Source organism: Equus quagga, chromosome 7, assembly GCF_021613505.1.
Source record: "Equus quagga isolate Etosha38 chromosome 7, UCLA_HA_Equagga_1.0, whole genome shotgun sequence".
In the NCBI taxonomy this organism is placed as follows: domain Eukaryota; kingdom Metazoa; phylum Chordata; class Mammalia; order Perissodactyla; family Equidae; genus Equus; species Equus quagga.
The window spans coordinates 3,356,541-3,381,043 of record NC_060273.1 but is presented as its reverse complement, the minus strand read 5'-3'; the positions used below and the strand labels follow the sequence as shown (position 1 = coordinate 3,381,043).

Here is a 24,503-nt window from a genome sequence, read left to right as displayed (position 1 = left end):
GCAGCAGTCTGGATGGGAGCAGCAGCCGTGGCCTATAGATGGGGCATGAGCTCTCCAGTTTGCCAGAGCCTCCACTACTCCTTGCTGTCTCACACCACACCTCCTGCTTGCTTTTCTTTACTTCACCTGCCTGGCCCTTTGAGCAATTTGGTTTTTGGTCTCTACCCCAATTTTCAAGGAGATTCTTGTTCCTAACTAGAAATTTCTGTATATAAAACTACTGAGTAGGTGATGGTGCATATGTGTGCAATTTTTTTAAGCACTCTAGCATGTAAAATTTTTTAAATTAGCATCATAATTGCATTGGTACTGTATTAAAGTGACTCAACTGACACCAAATGCTCCATTTCTTCTTGTAGGAGAGAAAAGGGATGCAACTTCTGACTAGGGGAAGGTTTTAACAAGCCCGTCTACATTTTAAGAGCCTTCCAATATGGCTGAGTTAGAGTAAAGGTCTTTGATATTCATATATTGTTATCTGTAATTTTGTTTTTCTCAAGATGATGGAGGAGGATTTACAAGGATCTTCTCAAGTTAAAGAAGAAACAGACACAGCAGAACAGAAATCTGAACCGATGGAAGTAGATGAAAAGAAACCAGAAGTGAAAGTGGAAGCTAAAGAGGAGGAGGAGAGTAGCGCTAACGGAGCAGTCTCTCAGTCCACGTCTCCTTCGCAGCCCCGCAGAAAGAGTAGGTTGTGTTTTCTTGAGCTTTTGAACCGTGCTGCTTTTCCATCGTGTTGTGATTCCACACTGAGGATTAAAAGTTAAAGCAGAAAAAAGAATTCCATCTCCCCTTTGATCTTTCTTGCCTGCCGTTCTCCAAGTTTTAGCTCTTTAGAAATGGTGATAACAAGCTGGACTCCAGCCTGAGGACCCTCAGGGTTCACAGTAGGAATGAGAAATGAGCTGCAGCTCTGAGGGGCAGCCCCGGAGCAGAGCTGTTTTCTGAGATGTCGCTGACTAGGGGGCTGGTGTTGAAATTGCATCTGAGTCCTTGAGCAGGCCAAGGAGCTGGGGCTTCACTCGGCAAGGTATGAACCACCATTGACAGATCCGAGCTCCCTGATATTGGGGAAATAATCACCATGGCAGCACACGTGTGCACTGGCGCTTGTAGGTTTCTGCTGATGCAGCAAGAAAACTAAGTGCCCAAAGTCAAGGGGCAGTGGAATAGGACCCAGTGGCCTAGTGCATCGGGAACAGGAGACGGTAAGTGAAGATACTTGGGGCTCCAAGGTGTGTGGGGTGACCCAGCCTTGCAGTGGAAGTTGGATGCAATCATTTGAGATGTGTCCAAAGTAAGGAGGTAACAGGATGTTAGAAAATTGTCAGGTGACCCTTGGAAATGTGAGATGGGGCTCAGGAAGTTCAGGGCTGCAGGTGATGCATTTGGGAAAGATGGCAGAGAAATTGCTAAAGGCTGGTATTGTGTGGTTTTGCTGCTGAAAGGGATCCTAAAGATCACAGAGTATAGCACTTCTCAAATTTTTGGTCTTAGACCTCTGTATACTCCTAAAAATTGAGGACCCCAGCGAGTTTTTGTTTGTGTGGATTATCTATCACTATTGAAAAATTTTTAAATATTTAATTCATTTAAAAATAACAAATCTGTTACATGGCACCCATAAAACACATTTTTATGAAAATAACTTTACCAAAACAAACATAATTAGTGAGAGTAGTGATGTCGTTTTTTTACAATTTTACTACTTGGATAGTTAACACAGCTGGATTCTCACATCTGCCTCTGACTTCACTACCTTGTTTGGTTGAAGTATGTGAAGAAAATCCAGCCCCGCTCAGACAGGTAGTTGATAAAGGAAAGGGTCCTAGCCTTTTCAGGTAATCATGGATGTTCTTTTTTGATACTACACCAAAACTCAACAATTGGAAGTTTCTTAAGCAGTGTGAAATCTGAATCTATAGCACTGAATTGGCTGAGTTTTGCAGATCTTCCAAATGTTGACGTACTTCACTATATAATATTTTTAAAAATCACGTTCATTAATATTGCTATGAATCTCCTCAAAAAAGTCTTGTAAGTTTTGAGATGCTGTCAAGCTCATGTGGCAGATACAAGTTTTTCAAAATTCTAATTTTTGATGAAAGTTTGAGTTTTATCATTGGCAACAAATACTGTCAGTTGTCCTTGAAGTATCTAGCCCACTTTGTCCATTTTTGAGAAAATGTCTGCCACTTACCCAGATCTGATAACCAGCTGTTCCATGAGGAGAGCAGTCGCCTCGGCTCTCAACGCTCGCACAGGCGCTTTCTCTCAGGACAAGCACCGCACGCAGCAGAGGCACGTATGCCTACGTCCTTGTCTGTCACTCAGAATGAGAGACGTATAGCCAAGGTTGAGATGTAATGAGAGTGATCATTTTTACTACTTCAGCAAGGATACTCGTAAGTGTAGCTGGCACGCTTTCCCGCGTGTGCACAGCAGCAGTGAAGAGCGCAGCGACTGCTCGGTGGAGTTGGGGGCCGCTGCCTGTGGTGTGCTTTATGCTGTGATTTTACTCACTGTTGCTTTTGCCCCATCTGCAAGAATGTCAACACAGTGCAAAAGGCAAATGATGGCTTAGAGTTATCATGAAAGTAATATAAATCACTTTATATTATAGAAATAAATTTGGTTTCACAGATCCCTAGAAAGGGCCTAGGGCAATGATAGAACTTTTTACGATTGTGGAAATGTTATATGTCTGTGCTCTCCATTATGGTAGTTGCCACCCGCATGTGGCTCCTGAGCACTTGAAGTGTGCCAAGTGTGACTGAGGAAGTGAATTTTTAATTTTATTGAATAGTAATTCATTTAGATTTAAGTTGCCATGTATAGCCGGCAGCTACCATATTAGGAGGTTTGGGGATCTGTTAAGGCATCCATGGACCTCGCTTCAAGAGCTCCCAATGTTGTGCCCCATCCTGATTGTATGGAGAAGGCTTTGAGGCTGGAGAAGTGGAGTGACTTGCTCAAAGCACACCACACTAATAAGTAGCAGAGAACTTGTTTCATATACAGCTTCTGACTTCCACTCCCGTTGTTTATAGTCTTACTACATCAATGTGGTGATTTAAGACAGGAGTTTGAAAATGCCCTTTTCCCAGCATAGGTATTAAACAAAAGTTTAATGAAGGAATCAATGATCAACCAAAATGAGACACATGTAAGACTGTATCACTTTTGATTACCACTAAGGAGATGATAAGATCTGGAGCATGGGTCAGGAAACTTTTGCTAGAAAGAACCAGATAGTAAATATTTAGGCTTTGCGTTTCATAAAATCTCTTGCAACTACTCAACCCTGTAATGTGAAAGCAGCTGTAGATAATATGTAAACAAATGGCCATGGCGGTGTTCTAATAAAGCTTTATTTTTGGAGACTAAAATTTGATTTTGTGTAATTTTCATGTATTATGAAGTATCATTCTTTTCCCTTTTTTCCACCCACTAAAAACTGTAAAAACCATTCTTAGCTCACAGGCCGTACAAAGGCCAACGGCTGCCCAGATTTGGCCTGTGGGTCAGAGTTTGCTGACCCCTGATCTAGAAGAATAAAAAAGCTATTGACTAACTAAAGAATTGTTTTCTTATAAAGAGTTATGCAAAGAAAACCAAATGCTACTTCATCTCTGTAAAAATAAAATAGAAGAAAAGGAGTTCACTGAAAGCAGGATGTGCGTGTTTCATGAGGCTCCTGTAGGGCATGCTCATTAGACCAGGCCTTTGTGCCTGGAGGGGAAGGTCTGCTGGAGAGGGCGTCGAGGGGATGTTTCACATGCCCATTGACCTCCAGCAGCAGTCCCAGGTGTAAAGCAGTCAGGTGTCCTGGAGAGGAGGTTACATTTTCCACAGGAGATCCGTCAGGACACCTGCACGGTCCCTGGCTCTGATGGCATAAACTCTCAGGAAACTTGTCAATGCCACTGTTTTCGTCTTTCGGTACACTTGATGCATGCCACTTCCCAGCTGGAACTGTAAATGTTTATGGTCTTTTAATCTGCTGTTTACTTTTTTATTTATTTATTTATTTTGAGGAAAATTAGCCCTGCGCTAACATCTGCTGCCAATCCTCTTCTTTTTGCTGAGGAAGACTGGCCTCAAGCTAACATGCATGCCCATCTTCCTCTACTTTATATGTGGGATGCCTGCCACAGCATGGCTTGACAAGCGGTGTGTAGATCCGCACCCAGGATCTGAACCGGCGAACCCTGGACCCACGGCACCACCGGGCTGGCCCTTACTCTGCTTTTTAAATTACAGTTTACCCCATCTGTTGTAGAAAATCTTTCCAGAATACAAAAAACACAAAGAGGAAACCTCGCGTCATTCATACCCTAAGTCAGCTCAACTCCCTGCCGCATAGTCAAAGGAGGGAATAGTGTATAGCACCTCTAGTCGTTTTTCTCTGCACAGGAGTGCCTTTGAGTGCTGTGGGGTCCTGACACACTCCCTGCTGACTAACCTACTTCTCACCTTCTTAGGTTGTATGCGCGTTTTCCCGCGTCATTAGAACTCATTTGGGTTTTGTATGAATTTCCCATCCTGAGTGTATTTGGCAGCCAGTGTTTATCCTTGGATCGGTGATAACAGAAAGTGTGGTAGGAAATAGGATGGCTAAAGGTTTGGAGAAATGGACTTTGGTGAATGTGAGAGGAAACAGCACAGAACTTTCGGGAAAAATACTTGTTTTTGCAGCTCTGTTATTGTATACATTTGTTTGTGAGGTGATACAAAACCATTTGTCGTAAGTGGTCTGAGCTTACTTCAGCCAAGGACAGAAAAGTTTCATCAGAGGAGGAAAGGTCCTTTCCAGTGAAGTGGCTTTATTAGCCCCCATTTGATCAGTGAAGCTGATTTGAGAGTTGGCTTTATTTTCTAGTCCAACACAGTTTTAGCATTGGAAACCCTTTCATTGAAGAAGCAAACTTGTCAGTATAGTATTTTGCCTCATGACCTGGATGCAGTTTTTAAAAACTAACATTTTTGTGTTTTTGGAAGCCCTAGTTGTATCTTCAGAATGTCTGTGGACTGTATGGTGAATGGGAGCCCTTGGAAGCTTCTTGGCTGGGAGGGAGATGATTGGGACCCTTTTGGAAGCAGCCTGGGCAACCGTTTGAAATGTGATAGGTCTAAGTGCCTTTTAAATAGTGTCATTTCCTTTTGTTTTCTAACTGCAGTCTTTAAGCCGGAGGAGTTACGCCAGGCTCTTATGCCAACCCTGGAAGCGCTGTATCGACAGGATCCAGAGTCCTTACCTTTTCGGCAGCCTGTAGATCCCCAGCTCCTAGGAATTCCAGTAAGTTAATCTAGTACAAATGTATTACAACTTTACCAGTGTAACTCATGATTATCCATTGTTTTGTCTCTTAAAAATGGGTAATAAAACAACGCCCTTGTTTTGAAGATTTTTCTCCAAATATAATACACGTTTCTCTTACTGATTGAAATGTGTATTTCCCACCTGTTCTGTTAACCCCAGGGTCTGAGGAGGGGTGCATTGAGCTTGGGGGAGCATGCCCTGGGCTGGGGCACATGGCCCCTGTAGCCTCACATTCTAGTTGGCCTTTGTGTAAGACTTTGTCTAAAAGATTGGATTTAAAGAGTTGGTGAACATCAATTATAAACACATATAACCATTATAAAACATCAAGTGTGCCTTGCCCTTTGATATCCCTGTGTCGGGCCTTGCAAAGGCCTTGGTGACCCAGCACATTCTCTTAAGCTGTGTTATTATTTTTGTTTCTGTTTTTGTATTTGTCTTGGAATTTCGTTTTTGCTTGCTAGGACCAAGGGTTAATCTTTAGAAAAACACATTGTCAATCATATTGTCTGATAAATTTGTTTACCATTTTAATCCAGTGGATTAAAATCCTTATTTTCATTTTATTTTTTTGTTTTTGAAGATTTTATTTTTTTCCTTTTTCTCCCCAAAGCCCCCCGGTACATAGTTGTATATTCTTCATTGTGGGTCCTGGTTGTGGCATGTGGGACTCTGCCTCAGCGTGGTTTGATGAGCAGTGCCATGTCCGTGCCCAGGATTCGAACTAACGAAACACTGGGCCCGCCTGCAGCAGAGCACGAGAACTTAACCACTTGGCCACGGGGCCAGCCCCACAATCCTTATTTTTAAAAACCTTATATTAAAAAGTATATTTTATTAAACAGTTCTTACTTTACCTTTGAAGTAAATATTAATTGCAATTTTAGATTACAGTTACATTAATTGTACGTTAATGAATACAATTAATTAATTGTAATACATTAATTACAGTTTTAGATAGTAAAATCAGAGGAAGACTGAGGTTATTTTCTTTTCACTTCTCACTTCTTAGTATTGGAAATGGAAGTTGTTCTGGTGCTATCTATTTTATTTTAAGATAAAACTACAGGTAAGGCTGGCATTTGGAATTTGGGGGATCCACTAGACTGAGACCGTTGTGTCTTTAAGGATTATTTTGACATTGTGAAGAATCCCATGGACCTCTCCACTATCAAGCGGAAGCTGGATACAGGGCAGTACCAAGAACCCTGGCAGTATGTGGATGATGTCTGGCTTATGTTCAACAATGCCTGGCTCTACAATCGTAAGACGTCCCGGGTCTATAAGTTCTGCAGTAAACTCGCAGAGGTCTTTGAGCAAGAAATTGACCCTGTAATGCAGTCCCTTGGATATTGCTGTGGACGCAAGGTACAGTTTAAACTTTTTCTGGAAAACAAATTTCCCTGGTTAATCTAGCCAAAAAGGAGTATTATGATGATGTAATAAACTCGATATTTTGGCCATACCTGTGAGCTGGGAAGTACCCAGCTGTAGTCTGGTCTTTTGTAAAACAGTCACCTTCCTGAAGCGATGTAGTGGATGATCAAGCTAGAGGAGCTTATCGGGGAGGCCTTGGGTTTGGCATTTCTGCCTGCCCTTGTTTCCGTTAATCTGTCTGTAATAATGTCTCTTAGACACTGACTCTGTTGCGTTGTATCCAGAAATGTCTTTAAATAGCTATGAAAACCATTAGAAAACTATTTGGTGTACTAACAGAAAAAACTGACAAGCTGAATGTCACTCTCCGTAGTGAACTAAAATGTTGCATGACAGTAAATGGGATGTATTTTTAGTATTTTCTCCTTTGTTTTTGCAGTATGAGTTTTCCCCACAGACTTTGTGCTGCTATGGGAAGCAACTGTGTACAATTCCTCGAGATGCTGCGTACTACAGCTATCAGAATAGGTAAGCATCGAGTAGTTTCCTGGGTTGGGGGGAAAAAGGGAAGGTCTTATTAGGACCAGGCATGCTCTCCTGATTGTGGCCCACAGACATTATTTCTTTGCTGAAGTTCCAATGAAAAGGGTCACAGTTTCAGTGCTTCTCAGTCACTCGGAGAGCCCCATGGTCTCAATTTTAAAGCGTGCTTATACAGTATAAAACATTTAAGCTCAAAACTGCTTGTTAGACTACTTGGATACATGCTTAAGCCTTGGTCTTTCTAAAATGAAACCATATTAAGAAAGAGTCTAGAGTGGAGAGTAACTCTAATACATACCTTTTTCGAGATGTTAATAAAATTGAAACGTATTTTACTACTCCCCATGTAAATATTTGCCTAGATAATTTGGCCTGGACAGTCTGATAGAAAGACTTACATCAACGCTAATTCATTAAAAAGATAAAAACCATAGACTTTTTTTTAACCAGTAACACAAAATAGAATGAGATCTGGTGTTTTTATTGAGTTCAGGAGTAACTGCCCTATTATAAGATGGCCGTTTCAGGTTTTTTGAGTGGTAGGTATGCTTGAGAAATATTTGCTATTCTCTTTAAATCTGAAGATTAGATCTCCTATCTTAAGTAGAGGGAGAATGAAAATAATATTTTTTGTTGTTCATTCTCCATACAAATACAACTTCCGTAGTTTTGGGGTTGTTTTGAAACTTAAGCTTATTTGTATCTCTTGCTTTAAGTGACCACACGTTGCCATAGCGTGAGGGCATCATACCTTAAAGCACGGGCTGTAAATCTTGGTCAAGTTCAATTACATTGCCTCCATTTTATGAATTGGCAACTGGATTCTTCATGTGACCAAGATGGAGGAGCTTTGTGCCTGTTCTTTGTCTTTAAGTTCAAGTATTAAATGTCAGCATTAGGGTTTGATGTTTTGATTATTTTGATCTTGTTTGCTTATAATAATTACGTGTGTTCTCTTATGTTGAAGAAGATAGGTAGAGGGATTTTTGTTATTTCTTCAAAGGTACATGCTCAGGCCTGAATGATTTGGAATTTTGAAGTTATTTTTCTTCCAATTATATGTTTTTTAATTATTTTCATTTTTAAAAATATCTAACCATATTCAAGATAATAACTCCCATCAGAATCCTATTTTTTAAGAAAAGAATTTTTGACCTAAAAATGTCTCAAGAAAAGGTTTGTAAACCTTCCCTAGCTCACTTATGCTGGTACTGTTCAGTATAGTGAAGTGCTGGTATGAGGGAAAAGATGGACAGCCCCAGAAAGACTCTCTGCTGGAAGTGCAGCCCATACCACGTCCTGCTGAAAATATTGTAACATTTGCAGTTGGATTTCAGTCTTAGCTTGCCCTTCTGTCAGTAGAAGCATTTTAAGACAAAATTTGAAATGGTACCCTAATCCCTTCGTAATGGAGTCTCTCCCATAATGACAAGTGTTGTTCTGGATGTTGTGGCCCCTCCATTTACAGTTTTAGCCCCATGACTTTCAGCACATCCCATGATAGGTCAAGCTTAACACTCCTATCCATGATAAGGGCCCAGCAGCACCTTCCCTGGCAGCCTTGGTTATCAGTCTTCAATGAAATAATGAATAGGAATTCCCTTTGGAAACTGTTATGTGCCAAGCAAAATAAAGTTAGGAAATTTCTATATTTAGTTTTATTTCTATATAGAACTTCATTTTTACTGAACAAAGTGATGTATTTTTCTTAAGAGTAGAAGCATAAAGGAGTTCTGTTTTATTAATAATACAGTTTAAAAGTGTAGGCATGTTGCTCCTCAGCTGAATCTCCAAGGTGTGCTTTCTAGAATACCAAATTGAAGAGGTTGACATGTTGTAATTCTGAAAAAGCAGTGGCCTAATTCTACCACGAACAAGATAACTGCTGACATTTTTATTCTCAACTTTGACTATTTGTGAACACTGTGGTGTTCTCTTGAATAACTGTTTGGGCACTTAAAACAGTAGAAGATCCTACAGACCATTTAAACAAGTGAAACTAACATGTAAACTAGCACATGGTTATATTTTCACTTGTTTCCATACTTCAAAAATTTGAAGTAACTCATGTTGGGAAAATAGCTCTCCAGATTTTTCAGTTATCTATAGATAAGATAGATATTATCTATAGATATCTCAGTTATTTTTATTTACTGATATGGTACTTAAAACAATCTGCATTTGAAAATTTACTCCATACATTAAATTACCCTTTCAAATAAACTATGCAGTTACGTTGTGCTAACTTGAGGTACCCAGATGTACATCATCATCGGATTATGTGGAGTATTTTTCCTTTCCAATTCCATATTCATCAAATGGCTTCCTTCACACAAGGCGGAGTGTCAGCTAGGCTCTTACGGTTGAAAAGTGAATTTCTGAGCCAATTTGTATTTCCAAGGTGAATCAGGTTTGGACTAGGTAATAAGATAGGGGTATTAACATCTGTCACCCACTGATTGCCAAGGTGGTTTCAGCCGATTTGGCTAGATGGGTGACCGTGCCCTCTCCTGTGAGTTGTTGACTCCTCTCAGAAGGGTACTAAAGTGAGGCCTTGGCTCCTTCCCTCTCCCCTTCTTAATCCTGAGCAGGTTTGACTCTCCCATGTCCCTGGCCTTGCTTTGGGACAGGCACTAGAGTGTATTAACTCTCTGTCCCTCCTAGTTTCTGACCCTGAGGTTCTTCAGGGGTGGGAATTAGTTACACACAGAGAGCTTAGGCTTCTGTGGCCACTCCAGGGCTGCTGTTCAGCCCAGCGCTTCATTCTGGGCCAGTTTCCTCCACTGGAAAATGCTGGATTTGTGATTCTTCTTTCCTGGATGTTGCTGGACTTGATGTCCTGCTTGAATAAAAGCTAAGTTGTCCAGAATTTTAAAACTGTTTAGGTTCATGTAATTATCATGGCAATTTCATTTCAAAATGTGTTCAGGGTCCTCTTCGCTAGCCCACAGTTGCTGGTGTGTGATCATAAAATGAACTGGAACATTCAATTCCAAGTTTTATTTTTAGAAGGAAACTATTTGGCATTGCGGGGACATCATTTTTGCATATTCTTGTGGTTGCCGCTGAAGTGGTTGATCGTGCCTCTGCTTTAAATCTTTCTTGCTTTTGCTGATCATGCCCTCCTGCACGTGGAAATTCTTACTACGTGTTTGCAAGGCTCCATAAGAATATTTACAAAATAATAATATTCCTATAGTTCATTCAGAAAAAAGTGGGTTTTTTTTAACAGCAATGTTAATCTCTTTGTTCTGGTCAGAGTTTTTAATCTTGGCAGAATTCATTGATTGAATTAGTCCTAAATAAACTGGTCCCAGCAAGAAATTGTCATTAATCCAGTTGCTGCTCACAGTGGATCTGTCATGTTCCTCATCAACAAACTGAAAAATTGGATAATCTTGAGATGTGTGCATGCTCTAAAGTTTTATGCTTTTAATTTACTGTATGTGTTTAGTCAGTGAAATATAGCAGACAAAATGTTTGATGTGTTTAATTAAGATTAGAAGTAGAATGTGTGGGGGACCTATTTTAGTGGTAATGAAGACAAACTGGCCAGCCGGTGGCCTAACCCTCAGCCGTTTGTCGCCGTGTGTGCGTGAGTGAGTGAGGCTGCCAGCTGCCGCGTCTCCTTCTGCGCTTGTTGGTTCAGTGTGGCGCTCCGAGTCTCGTCACAGTGTCTTTAACACTAATCCTCTCGGCATCTTGTAGATGTAGTTTTAAGCACTAAAACCGCATTTTATTGTGCTGCCGTCGCTACCTTATACTCCTCCTTTTTTCTTGTATAATTCACCTCCATTCAGCTTGTTTATTTTTACAGTATTCTTGTGTGCCCATCTTGTTTTATGCAGCATCAGCCTGCATTTTTGTTGATTTCTCATTCATGTCCTTTCCAAACATTTAATAGTTTTTATTTTAATTGTTCTTATTTGATAGCTTGAGCCCAGGCTCTATATTATCTTACAAGAAATTGGGGTGATGGATAATTTCTCAAATGCAGATTGTGCTTTAAAGATTAACTCTCTAAATTTGCTTAACTTGGATTGTCACCAAGTCACAGCAGTCAATCACTGAGTATCTCAGATTGATGAATGATTGGTCCCAGTACCAAAAAGTTTAAATCAAAGCTTAGAATTCAATTTTAAAAGTCTTTAAGATTGGTCATGGATTTACATATATTGTATTTCTTATACAATATATCACATTTTCTTCTCTGTATATTCTTATTGATAAATGGCTGGAAAGTCTTTGACCTCGACTGCATTTCTGTTAAATGTTTGTCTAGAATATGGATTTGGTTTCATTTGTATTGTAACCCAATTAACAAAGTGATTAACATGAGAAAAATAACAGGAAAAAATTAAAACCAGTTCTGGGTGCTCAACATTTTCATACCTTTAAAGATCTGGCTTAATACCAGAAGTAAAATCTCTGAATTTGCTGTTAAGCATAAATTTCCCGTTTTGAAAAATAAAGATATTTCAGTTTAAATTGTTTTTATAAGGCCTTTTGTCAGACTGTTTTGTTCAAAGTAAATTTTTTCCATCTCAAACCATGGAGTTATGTTTAATTTTCTTTAAGTAATAACAAAATTCAAACTCCTAAATTTAAGCTCCTTGCAATTCTAGTATTAACAACTCCTTGAAAACATTTGCATCTTGGAGCTGGCTCCAGCCCAGTCGTTGTTAGTGATGATGGCCTGTGATGTGTGCAATGAGACCGAATGCTAATCAATGCTTTGCCTTGGCTTTCTGCTCTGTGTTGTCTTGGTGTTTGCGTCTTACCTCCATGTCTGTGCTGTGTTCCCGTCCCTGTTTTCTAATCCTGCCCCTCCCCACCTGCCCCTCTTCCTTCCATTGTCCTCACTGACCCATCAATCAACCAACAACGCCCCCCCTTCGTCGTGGTGATCTGCCCTGCTCTGATTGGTGGCTTCGTTGCTTGGGTGGCTGTGTGTTATGATGGACCAGTTCACCCAAGTATGGCCTTCTTGCTGACAGGTATCATTTCTGTGAGAAGTGTTTCACAGAGATCCAGGGGGAGAATGTTACCCTGGGTGACGACCCTTCACAACCCCAGACGTAAGTATCATCCTGTCGTTTTTCTTGAGGTGACTCTTAATTGTTTTTTTCTTCTTGTCCATGATTAAAAGGGAAGTACCACTGCCTTTTTGACTTCTGTGTAGTGAATGTTTTCATGTTAACTATGCCCACGTTCATGCTTTAAGCTGTAGCTGTTTTAGCTGAACACCATTCAAGACTGTGATGCAGTAGCCCCCACTGCAGTTCACGGGTCTCTTTCTCTACTTTGCTCTCTCTCTCCTTTTAAAACACTTGCTTTTTCTTAGTGACTGTCAACCTCCATTGGAAGAAATTGTAAATTTTCAGTTACACCTAAGAAACCAGAGAGCGTTACTCACGCAACTGGTAGTAGCAAAAATTGAGTCTTCTGTCCATTTCCTGTCTTGAGCATTTAGTCGATCTTCCTCTGAAACCCCCATCCTTTAAGTTGGAGGGCTAGTAGAAGGCAGATGATGAGATCCCAAAGTGTGAAAGTGTCTCCTTCCTGCTGGAGCGTTGACTCTTGCTCACTGGCTCCAACATGGACAGGCATGAGTTGGTTTATTTATTTCTTTACTGAGTTCACCTTTGCCTCCCTGATGCTTATCCTCTGATGAAGTTACCTTTGAGTGGCCAGGTTGTCAGAATGTGGCAAGAAAAAGCATATCCACAGACTGGGTGGTCAGCTCATTTATATGCTTGAGATACCTAAAAACCTGCCAGCCAACATATCTGCCCAGGACTGCCAGCGGTTGGCCGTTCTCTCTTTTCTCCTGACTCTACCATGATTCCTGCCACACTAGGAAGTCTACTAGCGTGGCTGTCTCCCACCGAAACAGTTTGTGGCAGTGTTGGACACTTACTCTGCAACTCAAGTTTACTTTATTCAAACAGAACAAACCATAGCCACTTGTAAGACATACAACCCAAAATGACAGAAATTCTACATATTCCATTTATTTTTATATCCCTTGTCTTTTATTTTTTTTAAGATTTTATTATTCCTTCTTCTCCCCAAAGGCCCCTGATACGTAGCTGTATATTTTCAGTTGTGGGTCCTTCTGGTTGTGGCCTGTGAGATGCTGCCTCAGCATGGCTTGATGAGTCGTGCTTGGTCCGCACCCAGGATCTGAACTGGCAAAACCCTGGGCCGCCGAAGCAGAGCATGAGAACTTAACCACTCGGCCACAGGGCTGGCCCCTCCCTTGTCATCTTAATGCTTTGGTCCAATTGTGTGATTAATAATTGGATTGTATGGTTCTGTGAATCAGAAATAATTCACATATACACTGATCCTAGCAAAGGACAGTAGAAACCAAATACTCAACCCTCTAAGAATAAGTAAAATATTCCCAAGTAAATGCTGACCTTGCGTCATTGAGGGAATATTGTAATTTAGAAGAATTGGTTACACCAATATCCGTCAAATTCTGTAGCCATTCACCACATAGATTTGATTGAAAACTAACTGGTTTGAATCTCAACACAATTTTGCCATCATATTTTGACTAGTCTTAATGAAACCTTGTAATAAGTGATGATGATGGTTGGGAAGAAATATTCCAAGGAAGAGAGAAAAATAAGTGGTGGTGCTTTCTATGGAATTCAATTTTATATATTCATACTATCATTACACCTACTTAAGATTTCAGCTGACCATCATTTACTTTTTATTTGAAGAAGTAGTTAGAGAATCATGTCCCAGAGATCCTATAGTTTACAGTCAACAGATATAGTTAATTGACATTTTTCCTTTTTTTTTTAAACAAGGACAATTTCAAAGGATCAGTTTGAAAAGAAGAAAAATGATACCTTAGATCCTGAACCGTGAGTATATAGCTATTTCTTTCTGACTTTTAGATTTTATTTTCAGGTCAGGAAAGTTCCTCCTTCTGATTGGCTCGTGGGAGAAGACAATGGAAATACATTGTCCTGGGTGGAAGTTATTTCAGATATGGATTCTTTTTTAACTCATACAAAATATATATGTCTCTGTAGCATGCTCTCTGGTTACTGAGTTCTAACAGTGATAAGATTAGAGGGAGGTTTTGGTTCTGTTAGAACCTCTCTAATAACTTGGTCGTTGATGTCTTTAAGAAGCCGTTTAGAGTGAATCCTTAGAGACCAAAGATAGGAATATTTGGTGGAGTAGTGCTAGTGTCCTCTAAAGGGAAATTTCAGAAAGAAAACCTCTTAGAAACCACTCTCTGAAAACAAACAATGGGAAGTCTGTTGTAGGTTCTTGCTACGGTTGTTGGTGTGGTATATTCCCGAGGGCCATTGTCAAGTACTTTATATTCCTCCAGTGATCACTGAGAATGCTGCGTTTCCAAAGTTTGCTTTGTGATAACCCCTAAAGAGGCTTCAGAGCTCCTTCAGTGTGGTAGACCCTCCAGGTCCCCAAAGCCGAGTCCTCAGGGTACCCCAGTGTGTGGAGACGTCACTGTGGTGAATGCCCATGCAGAGCTGCTTTGTGAGCGCAGGCTCCAGCACCACTGGGTGTTTGGGAAATGTGGCTGTGGTGCGTCCAGGCTGAGAAACAGGTCCTCCCCTCCCTGGGCCCTGACCCCTCAGCTCCAGGGAAGCCTGTTGCTGCTGTAGAAGATACAGACTTTGGGCCAGCCCAGTGGCTTAGTAGTTGAGTTCGTGGACTCTGCTTTGGCGGCCCAGGGTTTGCAGGTTTGGATCCTGGCTGTGGACCTACATACCGCTTGTCAAGCCATGCCGTGGTGGCATCCCATATAAAGTAGAGGAAGATTAGCACAGATGTTAGCTCCAAGCCAACCTTTCTCACAGAAGACACAGACTTTTCACCCAGGCCTCATTTTCAAGCCTCGCTTTCCTGTTGGGAGCTCACTTAGTCTCTCCTCCTAACAGTGCCCAGGTAGGGGCACGTTGGTTACCAGAGCCTGAGCCTTAGCAGTGTCTGGGGTGCATGGGAAGGTGCGGTGCCCCTGTGTCTTTAATGACCAGTGGATTGTTTGTCCTGGTTACCCATGTCCCTGGTCACATTATGTCCTCCCTGCACATAATGCGATTTATATTCATTTTTCCATTTCAAAATACATTACATTGAAATACTAGGTGCCAGGCAGTGGGGGATACACGGATGAATAAGGGTGCGCTCCATCCTTCAGCTGTTCATCTTCCAGGAGAAGAGACAGCTGGATCATAGCACAGGCAGCAGCAGACAGTAAGGTGGTCCAGAAGTGAAGGGTCCCAGCCTGGCCAGAGTGACGTCCTGGAGAAGGTGATGCTTATCTGGAAGCAGGTGTTGGGGGAGGGGCAAACATTATAGACACAAAGGAGAGAGAACACAGAACTTTCAGTGATGCTACAGTAACAACACTACAGGTGAGCGTGAGTGGTCGGCAGGTAGGGAGTGTGGATGGAGCCCCTGGAGACAGGAGGCAGAGGGTGCTCCATTCTTTGACATGTAGATTTCCTCCTGTATGTGCTACAGTAGTTTTGAAGAACATCGTTGGTTTTAGTTCTGGAAAGATCCCCTGGATCAGTTGAGGTGGATTGAGCAGGAGAGGGAAGAACTTTGCTCTCTAGCAGAGAAACTAGTTAGGAGACTGAGAGCAGTGACTGGACAGGAGGTGGGAGCCTGACCCTTGGGATGAAGAGGCCACACCATGGGGTCGGAAAAGGCTGGCCTTGGTGGTGACTTAGGTAAGCATGTGAACCGGAAACACAGGAAGGGGAAGCAGGCCATTGGTTAAGAGTAGTTAGGAGTGAGGAAAGGTCCAAATTCAAAATTGATCGAATGGGTTCTAGAACATAAGTATATCATATTTTTTTTACTTTCCTCTTCCCCAGCGTGGGAGGGCAGAGTTGAGAATGGGGTATCTTTGGAGCAGGCACAGAAACTGAGGGAGTTGTTGCCTGTTAACCTTTTAATTCTTAACCCAGGGGATGAGCTGAAGTGCTGAGATTTCAGAGAAGGCACTGGTTGGAGTGATGTAGCACTTGAGGAAGGAGCAAAGCTGGGGAACAGCCACCAGAGGCGGGGGGGCGACACAGCAAGGACTGCCACAGAACACTAGAGGACGGCCAGTTAGTGCTGCTACTGTTTTGCAGTTTTGTGTGTGTGTGTCCTTTTTTCCTCCAACAGAACAGGTACAGAGAAGCTGAGTTAGGCTGGATTTGTGGTTGAAGGCTTGCTCAGCAAGGGCAGTGGAAAGATCAGGGGCCAGGGACTTGACGGACAGTAGCAAGAGCATGCATCAGGTTCCAGGGCTCGTCATCTAGGCTGATAGGAAGAGCCTGAGCCCGGGATAGTTCGGGGCCTTCCGCAAGGTGTAAGTTTTGGGGGCAGTAAGGGAGTGGCTAAAAAGAGAAGGTTTTGGCCTTCGAGCATGTTGGCAATTAAGGTTCCCAGGTGAGGTAACGGCCCAGGTGAGCCATGGGGTGGCTGTGGCAGAGGACGGGCTGTGCGGTGGCCCCCTTGCTCTCCTGTGTTTACTCAAATCAAGGCTGTTGCTTACCAGTCCGCTTGGCGCCTGCCACCTTTGTAACTGACTCAGAGCCGCCACTGCTGTGCCTAGGCCCAGGAGGAAGCGTCTGTAGCACTGAAAGTGGTGCTCTCTGTTGTTTCAGTCAGTGGAGGCGCGTGCAGTCGCCTGGAGCAAGCATTGGTCTTGAAAACATGTGGTAGTGTCAGAAACACTGGCCCATAAAATATGCCTTTATCATAGAAATTTCTTAAAGTTTCATTTCTGATCGCAAAGGAGATTGAGAGAAGAGAGGAATGAGGCATTTGTACAAAGAAGAGGGAAGAAAGCCACCTTTTCCTAAAGAAAATATCATACTGTTGCATTTTTAAAATACAGCCAAATCAATCACCAGATCATTAATGCTGCAGATAATCGAAGTAATCAAGAGGATGAGGTGTGAACACAGTACACAGGCTCCTGCGGACGGCTCCGCTGTGGGTTCCACGTGCATTACAGTGTGCCTTCTTTGTCTTCCAGTTTCGTTGATTGCAAGGAATGTGGCCGGAAGATGCATCAGATTTGTGTTTTACACTATGATATCATTTGGCCTTCAGGGTGAGTAATTTCCTGTGAGCTTGGGAAGGGGAAGTGAGCTCTGCAGAGTGGACGGCGGCTGCTGCTGCTGCATTTCATTCATTGTTGTCAGAGAAAAGCAGCAATTAAGACAGATGACAGTTGGTTCTAAATTTAAGTCTTCAGTGTTTGCCCGCTTTAGGAATGGCAGGCTTAGAGCAGTCCGCCTCTTCGCTGTTGTATAATGATGCGTTAAACTGCCAACAAAGTGTTTTAATGCTGTATTTCAGTGGTTTCGCAGCATATACTTTTTTATATAATCTGATCATACCCATTATTTTTTTGCAGCTTCGTGTGCGACAACTGCTTGAAGAAAACTGGCAGAACTCGAAAAGAGAACAAATTCAGTGCTAAGAGTAAGTTGTAGAGGATTTCTGTGCCCTGCTTTATGTGTTGTAGACACTTGTATAAATTTTCCCAGTCTTCCTTTGGTTCCTCTCAACACGTGGCTTTGGAGCTTACTTGTCCAAGGCATCTGTGAGTTTGTTTTCTAATCCTTTGTGTTTTTCTTCTCCTAGCCTTAAAGAGAATCATTTGGCTTGATCTTATATGAAAGTCAGCTTTATGATCTGTCCGTGTTCTAGATGGAAATTTAGAAAGCTTCTATATGTGGTAAACTTTGTAAATTATGAGAGAGAAAATTTGTCAGCAGATCCTTCTCAAGTTACTTAGAACCCCACCCCCCCAACACAACACCCACACTGACGTCCTGTTGTGACCAGCACACTCAACCCGGGGCCTGTGTCGGGGCGGCCATTTGCCTGTCAGTAGGTGTGGACTCTGCTGTTGTGAAGCAGCAACCCTCTCGGGCCAGCTGGGGATCAGCCGCTGTCCACCAAGGACTGGCAGGCCTGGTCTGCATGAAGACTTGGGCATGTCACTGCTGTATTTAGAGCTGCTGCTGGTGTCTGTACATAAGTAAGGAAACAACCTCTTGCTCCTAGAAGTGACTTTTGATAGGTGGTCTTGATATTTTTATTTTTTATTTGCTTATTTGAGGAAGATTAGCCCTGAGCTAACATCCGCCACCAATCCTCCTCTTTTTGCTGAGGAGGACTGGCCCTGAGCTAACATCCGTGCCCATCTTCCTCACCTTTATATGTGGGACGCCTGCCACAGCATGGCTTGATAAGTGATGCATAGGTCCGCACCTGGGATCCAAACCAGTGAACCCCGAGCCACCAAAGCAGAGGGCACGAACTTAACCACTACACCACCAGGCTGGCCCCTTGATGTTTTTAGAGGTAGCATTCTTTTTATAAGTGTACGCTATGTAATCTTTGTCAATTCAGTTCCCAAGTGCTAGGGGCCACCTTATGCAGCTTGGCATTCCCAGGCTGTCCTTTTACAGAGTTAACAGTAGACTCAAATAATAAGAAAGGCGCCTGCAGCAGCACCTCTAAAGCTCACTGGCCCAGTGCTCTCTGCAGCCCCTGCCTTTCTGCAGCAGGACAGGTGACTAGTCCACTGCTCAGGGCATCCCCACCAAGAACCAAGCCATCTCAAGAGCTGAGAGTAGAAGAGATGGGATGGAGGGAGAGAATCACGTACCAGGGAGGGTAGCAGGCAAGGAGGAAGCCACTCTGTAGGCTTCCAAGTCACTGCTAATTCAAGATCAAACTCTGTCGTTACCAAAATCCACAGTTATCCTGTAACTTAAAGTCACTGTTGTAAGACCTTTTGCAATATTGCTGAATGCACTGGCTATTCTAATATTTCTCTTTAGATCAGTGTTTCTCAGCTGAGCCACCATTGACATTGGGACCAGATAATAATTTCTTAGGGGGCTATCTTGTGCTTCGCAGCATTTTAGCAGCAGCCCTTGGCCACTGCCCACTAATGCCAGTAACACTCCCTGCCCCATCCCCCTACCCTCCCCACCACCACCACCATGAGTGGTGGCCATTGGAAACATCTCCACACGTTACCAAATGTCCCCTGGGGGGGCCCAGTTGCCCCAAGTAAGAAGCCCTCCTTTAGAGGATCCATTCTGAGGGGGATCACTAAAGCAGTCAGCAACTTAGAGACAGTTCTCTGGGCCAGAGCTTCAGTGACCAAAGCAGAATTGCCCAAAGAGGTAGCCCACAGTAGAAGTGTCCTTGCAGCTGGAAGAAAGATGGGGAGGTATGGGGGCTGGTGCAAGAACCTGGGAGCTTGCCCAGCCCCACCGCCAACCCTATGTCCCAAGAATGGTAGAGAAAGACATGAGGACCTTTGGTAGTTGAGCTTTAAAGATCGAGAGCGTTCACCTACAGAAAAGAACTTTAAGAAGTCTAGTGATTCAAATAAAAAAAGCCTTATTTTTGGTTTGAACACTTGTTAGTGCAGTCTTTGCGAGTGTCCACAGGTCACAAAGGAAAGGTTGCCTCGTTCGTACTTGCACTGCCTTAGAGTTGACAATAACTTCCAGCTGTTGGTCAGTGAGTGATACTCAATGACTGACCATCCACCCACAACCCCCTCCCTACAACACATCACACACAACTCAACTCAGGTAGTTAAAGGGGAAAAGGAGACAACTACAAATGCATTCGAGGTCGAGTAGGAGAGTTTTTCAACTATGTTGGGATATGAAAAGCCTTCCTAAAAAAGATACAGCCTGGAGATCAGAAAGCAAAAGGCTGAAGGATTTGATCACATAAAGGGAAATAAAAGGCCTCCGTCACACACTGTGGGTGAAAATGTACACTGAATGCCTGGGGCCTACGGCTGAAAGTGTTCATTTTAGACTCAGCACTTCCACTTCTCCGCATGTATCCCACCAAGATATCTGCCCATATGTATAAAGGCACGTGCAGGACGTCCACTGCAGCATGCGAGAAGTGATGGGAAATGGAAACGAGGAGCCAAAAGGATGCAGCTGCTTATGGGCAACTGCGGAGCAGTGTAAGAATGAGGCAGAGCTGTGTGTGCTGAATGGAAAGAGGTCTGAGCCCTGACATCCAGGGCAAGGGCCTGCTGCACAGATGGCCGTGCAGCCTGAAACACATGTTCACGTGTGCGCCACATGGATGAGAATATAACCTCCTTTCCCCAGGAAAAACTGCACTGCCACTATTCGTATCTTTAAGCACACGCTGGCTGCGCTCTTCATTTTCACTGTGACTTTCTACTTATGGGGGACATAGGAGCACCTCTCCAGCCATCAACATCTTCACAGTGCTCAGTTTGGTGCCTATAATAAGATTGTCATAAATTGTCTCCTTTAAATGTCTGTTTTCTTAGTACTGGTAATTCAGATGATTTGAAGAAAAAAGTAGAGACCTAATTTTAAAAGTTCGTTTCTTCCATTTGCTATTTGAAAATCATAGTGTGTGGGGTCATAGTTTCACAAGGGAAGGGGAACTCCCTGCACTGTGGCCGGGTGGCCCTTCTTAGCTGTGTCCTCCCTGTCTGGATTGGAAACTGCCTCACGAGGGAACAAAACTTGCTCGGTGACAGTCCACATGGGGGCAAGAATGAGTGAGAATTTTCTTCAGGGGCTTCGCAAAGAATGGGTGAGACAGCCTGAGTCCCTTTGTACCTCATTCAGTATTTTCTGGGATGGCTGTCTCAGCCATGGGGGGAGTGCAGTATAAGGGGGTTGAGAGTGTGACTGCACAGCTGTGTGAAGTGTGCATCTTCATCAACGTGTGAAACAGATCATAAATCCACTTCCCCTCTTTTTTATAGCTTTTCAAGTTTTTATTTTTCTATGGAGTTTTTATTTCATTGTCGTTGTAGTTTTTTCTTTTAAAATCACTTTTATTGAGGTATAACTTACCAAAAAAGCTCCACCATTCGTATGTTTATTGCAGAAAAATGGAATTTAGAAAGTCTGAATTTTCCAGATATTTCTTAACCTCGGTAAGGAATCTTCTTAAATCCCAAAAAGCTTTTTAAAAGAATTTCTCATTAATGTAGTAAATATTAAAAACTCAATAAATGTAAAGAAGAAAACTTCTTTAAAACCCCATCGTATGTGAGTACTCACTGTTGGCCTTGTGCAGCTTTCCCTTCCAGTCTTTTCCCCACATGCTGTGACTAATGTTTTACCTCTGGGTAGCCTACTGTGTGGCTCTTGTCACAGTGGTCACACCTGAGGCCGTGCCTGGCAGAGGGAGGGTGCAGAAGGGAGGAGGGACTTGCCCCGGAGTGGTATAGTGTCGCACGCCTGCCTTATTGGAACGATGCCCACAGAGGGGCAGTAGCCCTTGGCTGCATGCTTACCTAGTCGGTATGGACTGTTCTGTGTGCCCTGTCTTGATTCTGCAGCGGGACTCTCCTTAGAGCTGGGCAGAAAGGGGAGAGCAGGTCACAGAACACATTTGTGCCTTCTGTCCCCGAGGCTGCACCAGCCCTGCCCTCCAGGGAAAGTGGTGGCAGACTCCCCGTTTCAGTGAGTTTCTCAAGTGTGGGTTCGGGCTCAGGGCACAGCTGTGACACTGAGCAGCCACCTGGGAGCACCTGGGGCCAGATTCCTGCCTCACCAGAGCCTGGGTGTGTGGGGTAAGAGGCCAGGTGGGCACCTTCTTTACCCCACAGCCTGTCTTCTTTCAGATTTGGGTCCACCTTCGTGGTTCTTCTGCCCCTTACGTTTAGGAAAAGATGGAAATAGCTGAGCACTTGACAGTGGTTTTCAGAGTGTGGAGGCAGTGCCTGAGATTCCAGGTCCCCCTTCCACTCATGAAACGTTCACCTTATAGGACCGACCAGCTCCCTTCTGGATTTGGAGAACATTAATCCTTAAACTCGCAGTGCCTTGAAAGAAGAAGAGGGCTTCTCCGGCCTCAGCCACCTTCTCCACAGCCTTTCTGAAGTCCTCTCATTTGTTTTTCCGGACTTTTCAGGGCTGCAGACCACACGATTGGGAAACCACTTGGAAGACCGAGTCAACAAGTTTTTGCGGCGACAGAATCATCCCGAAGCCGGGGAGGTCTTTGTCAGAGTCGTAGCCAGCTCAGACAAGACTGTGGAGGTCAAGCCCGGGATGAAGTCACGGTTTGTGTGCAGACATTGTGCTGCTTTCTAAAACCTTGTCCCAGTTACCACCCCCCAGGTGAACAAAAGCCTCGCTTTCTGGCAAGGCTTGAGAGTTTGCGTACTTTAAAGGCTTTTCAGCAGTTAACCTGTAGCCAGTCCTCTCGGTATCCCAGATTCATCAGGGGAGGTCAAATTCCCAACCGAGTAGAAGAGTGGCACAAAGAATGGGATCACAGCTCCGGGGTGCCCAGGCCAGTGGGCAGAGCTCTGGGCCAGTAGTCAGAAGAGGTGAGCAGGCCTTCAGCTCCGCTGCTCGGAGCTGGTTTAGAGCGGCAGGTCTCGTTTGTGAAGCACCTTGTAGACAATGACATGTGCAAACATCAGGCTCTTTTATTTCAGGTTTGTGGATTCTGGGGAAATGTCTGAATCTTTCCCGTATCGAACAAAAGCCCTCTTTGCTTTTGAGGAAATTGACGGAGTGGACGTGTGCTTCTTCGGGATGCACGTGCAAGAGTATGGCTCTGACTGCCCCCCTCCAAACACAAGGTAGGCCACCGTCTTCTTTGGGGGGGGTGTCACTCAGTGTGCTGTGCTACAGCGGACCAAGGCACTATCTTAGAGAACCTGTGTGCTTTAGAGCTGGGTTTAAATACAATCAGGCACTCTTAACTAACCAAACGAGTTAGTTTAGTTTTCCACTAAGCCAATGGGAAGTGAAGGGTTTTGATGACTATTAGGCGTGTTTTGTGTTGTGAATATACGTGGGCCCTGGTCCTGGTCTTGCTATTGTCCACGTCTTACCTGGACCAGCAAACCTACAGAGAGTGGGGCGGGGACTGCTCCACAGGCCCAGGCATTCTTTGATGCACCTATGAGAATGAAGTACCACTGCCAAGAGTTATTTCATGCTCAGTCAAGAATCTAGGTGAGGGGCTGGCACCGGGCCGAGTGGTTGGGTTCGTGCCTTCTGCTTCAGCGGCCCAGGGTTTCACCGGTTCGGATCCTGGGTACAGACATGGCCGACTCAATTAGGCCATGCTAAGGTGGCATCCCACATGCCACAACTGAAAGGACTCACAACTAAAATATAGAACTATGTACTGGGAGGACTTGGGGAGAAAAAGTGGAAGAAACAAAAAAGATTGGCAACAGTTGTTAGCTCAAGTGTCAATCTTTAGGGAAAAAAAAAAAGAATCTAGGTGAGAGGAAATTGGAAGAGGCTTTCCTTAGTTTGCTCTATCTTTCTGTGGTTCTCCATGGTGAGGGATGCTGTCGCTTCTTGGTGCAGCAGTCAGGTTGAATTCCATTTTGTTGATTGGTAGTGACAGTTGGTGGTGGCAGTTTTCTCGTGTCCTGTTTGTGGCCACTGTAAAGGCCATCAAAAGAAAATTTATTTCTGCAGCTTTTTTTGGATGCTAGTTTTTGGTTTTGAATTTGGGGATATCTTGAACTTTCAGTAAATTCCTCCTTCCCTCCCCCAGGCGTGTGTATATATCTTACCTGGACAGTATTCATTTCTTCCGGCCCCGATGCCTCCGGACAGCTGTTTACCATGAGATCCTTATTGGATATTTAGAATATGTGAAGAAATTGGGGTGAGTTTCATTCAGAGTATTCAGAACTAGTAAAATCCATTTTTAATTTTCATGGTATATTCGTTTTGTGAAACAAGTATTTTTTAAAGTTTTGTGTTTTTATTTGAACGTCCTTGGATGGATTCAGAAGTCTCCAGAGCTCTCCTTTCTGGGTGCTCTCGGGCTGCACCTACCGGGGCTCCTCAGCACGATGCCCGTACTTGCCTGCCTTTCGCCTTCTCTTCATTCTTTTTCCTTTCTAGTCTTTTTCTTTTTCTTAGCTTTATTGAAGTATATTTTATAGATCATGAAATTGACTTCTTTCAGGTGTACACTTCAGTGATTTTTAGTAACTGTACCGGGTGGTGCAGCCATCACCATACATCAGTTTTGGTGTATTGGCATCCCCTCAGTAAGACCCCTGTGCCCATTTACAGTGAATCCCTGTTCCACCCCTGTCCCAACAACCACTAATCTACTTCCTGTCTCCATAAATTTGTCTTTTCTGGGTGTTTCATATAAATGGAATCCTACAAAATGTGGTCTCTTGCGTCTGACTCCTTTCTCTATCTTTGTTTTGTGTTTTAGATCT

General features: G+C 43.4%; 1 protein-coding gene across 1 annotated transcript in view; it reads left to right on the top strand.

Moving 5' to 3' along the window:
* Nucleotides 1–24,503, top strand: part of CREBBP (CREB binding protein) — a 130,926-nt gene that overhangs the window by 95,918 nt on the left and 10,505 nt on the right. Inside the window, exons 16-26 of the mRNA XM_046668628.1 lie at nt 501–690; nt 5,184–5,302; nt 6,455–6,694; nt 7,143–7,231; nt 12,244–12,324; nt 14,074–14,130; nt 17,280–17,357; nt 17,664–17,731; nt 22,205–22,355; nt 22,737–22,883; nt 23,819–23,932. Coding sequence (XP_046524584.1) covers nt 501–690; nt 5,184–5,302; nt 6,455–6,694; nt 7,143–7,231; nt 12,244–12,324; nt 14,074–14,130; nt 17,280–17,357; nt 17,664–17,731; nt 22,205–22,355; nt 22,737–22,883; nt 23,819–23,932 — 1,334 coding nt within the window. The remainder of the gene's footprint in view (nt 1–500; nt 691–5,183; nt 5,303–6,454; nt 6,695–7,142; nt 7,232–12,243; nt 12,325–14,073; nt 14,131–17,279; nt 17,358–17,663; nt 17,732–22,204; nt 22,356–22,736; nt 22,884–23,818; nt 23,933–24,503) is intronic.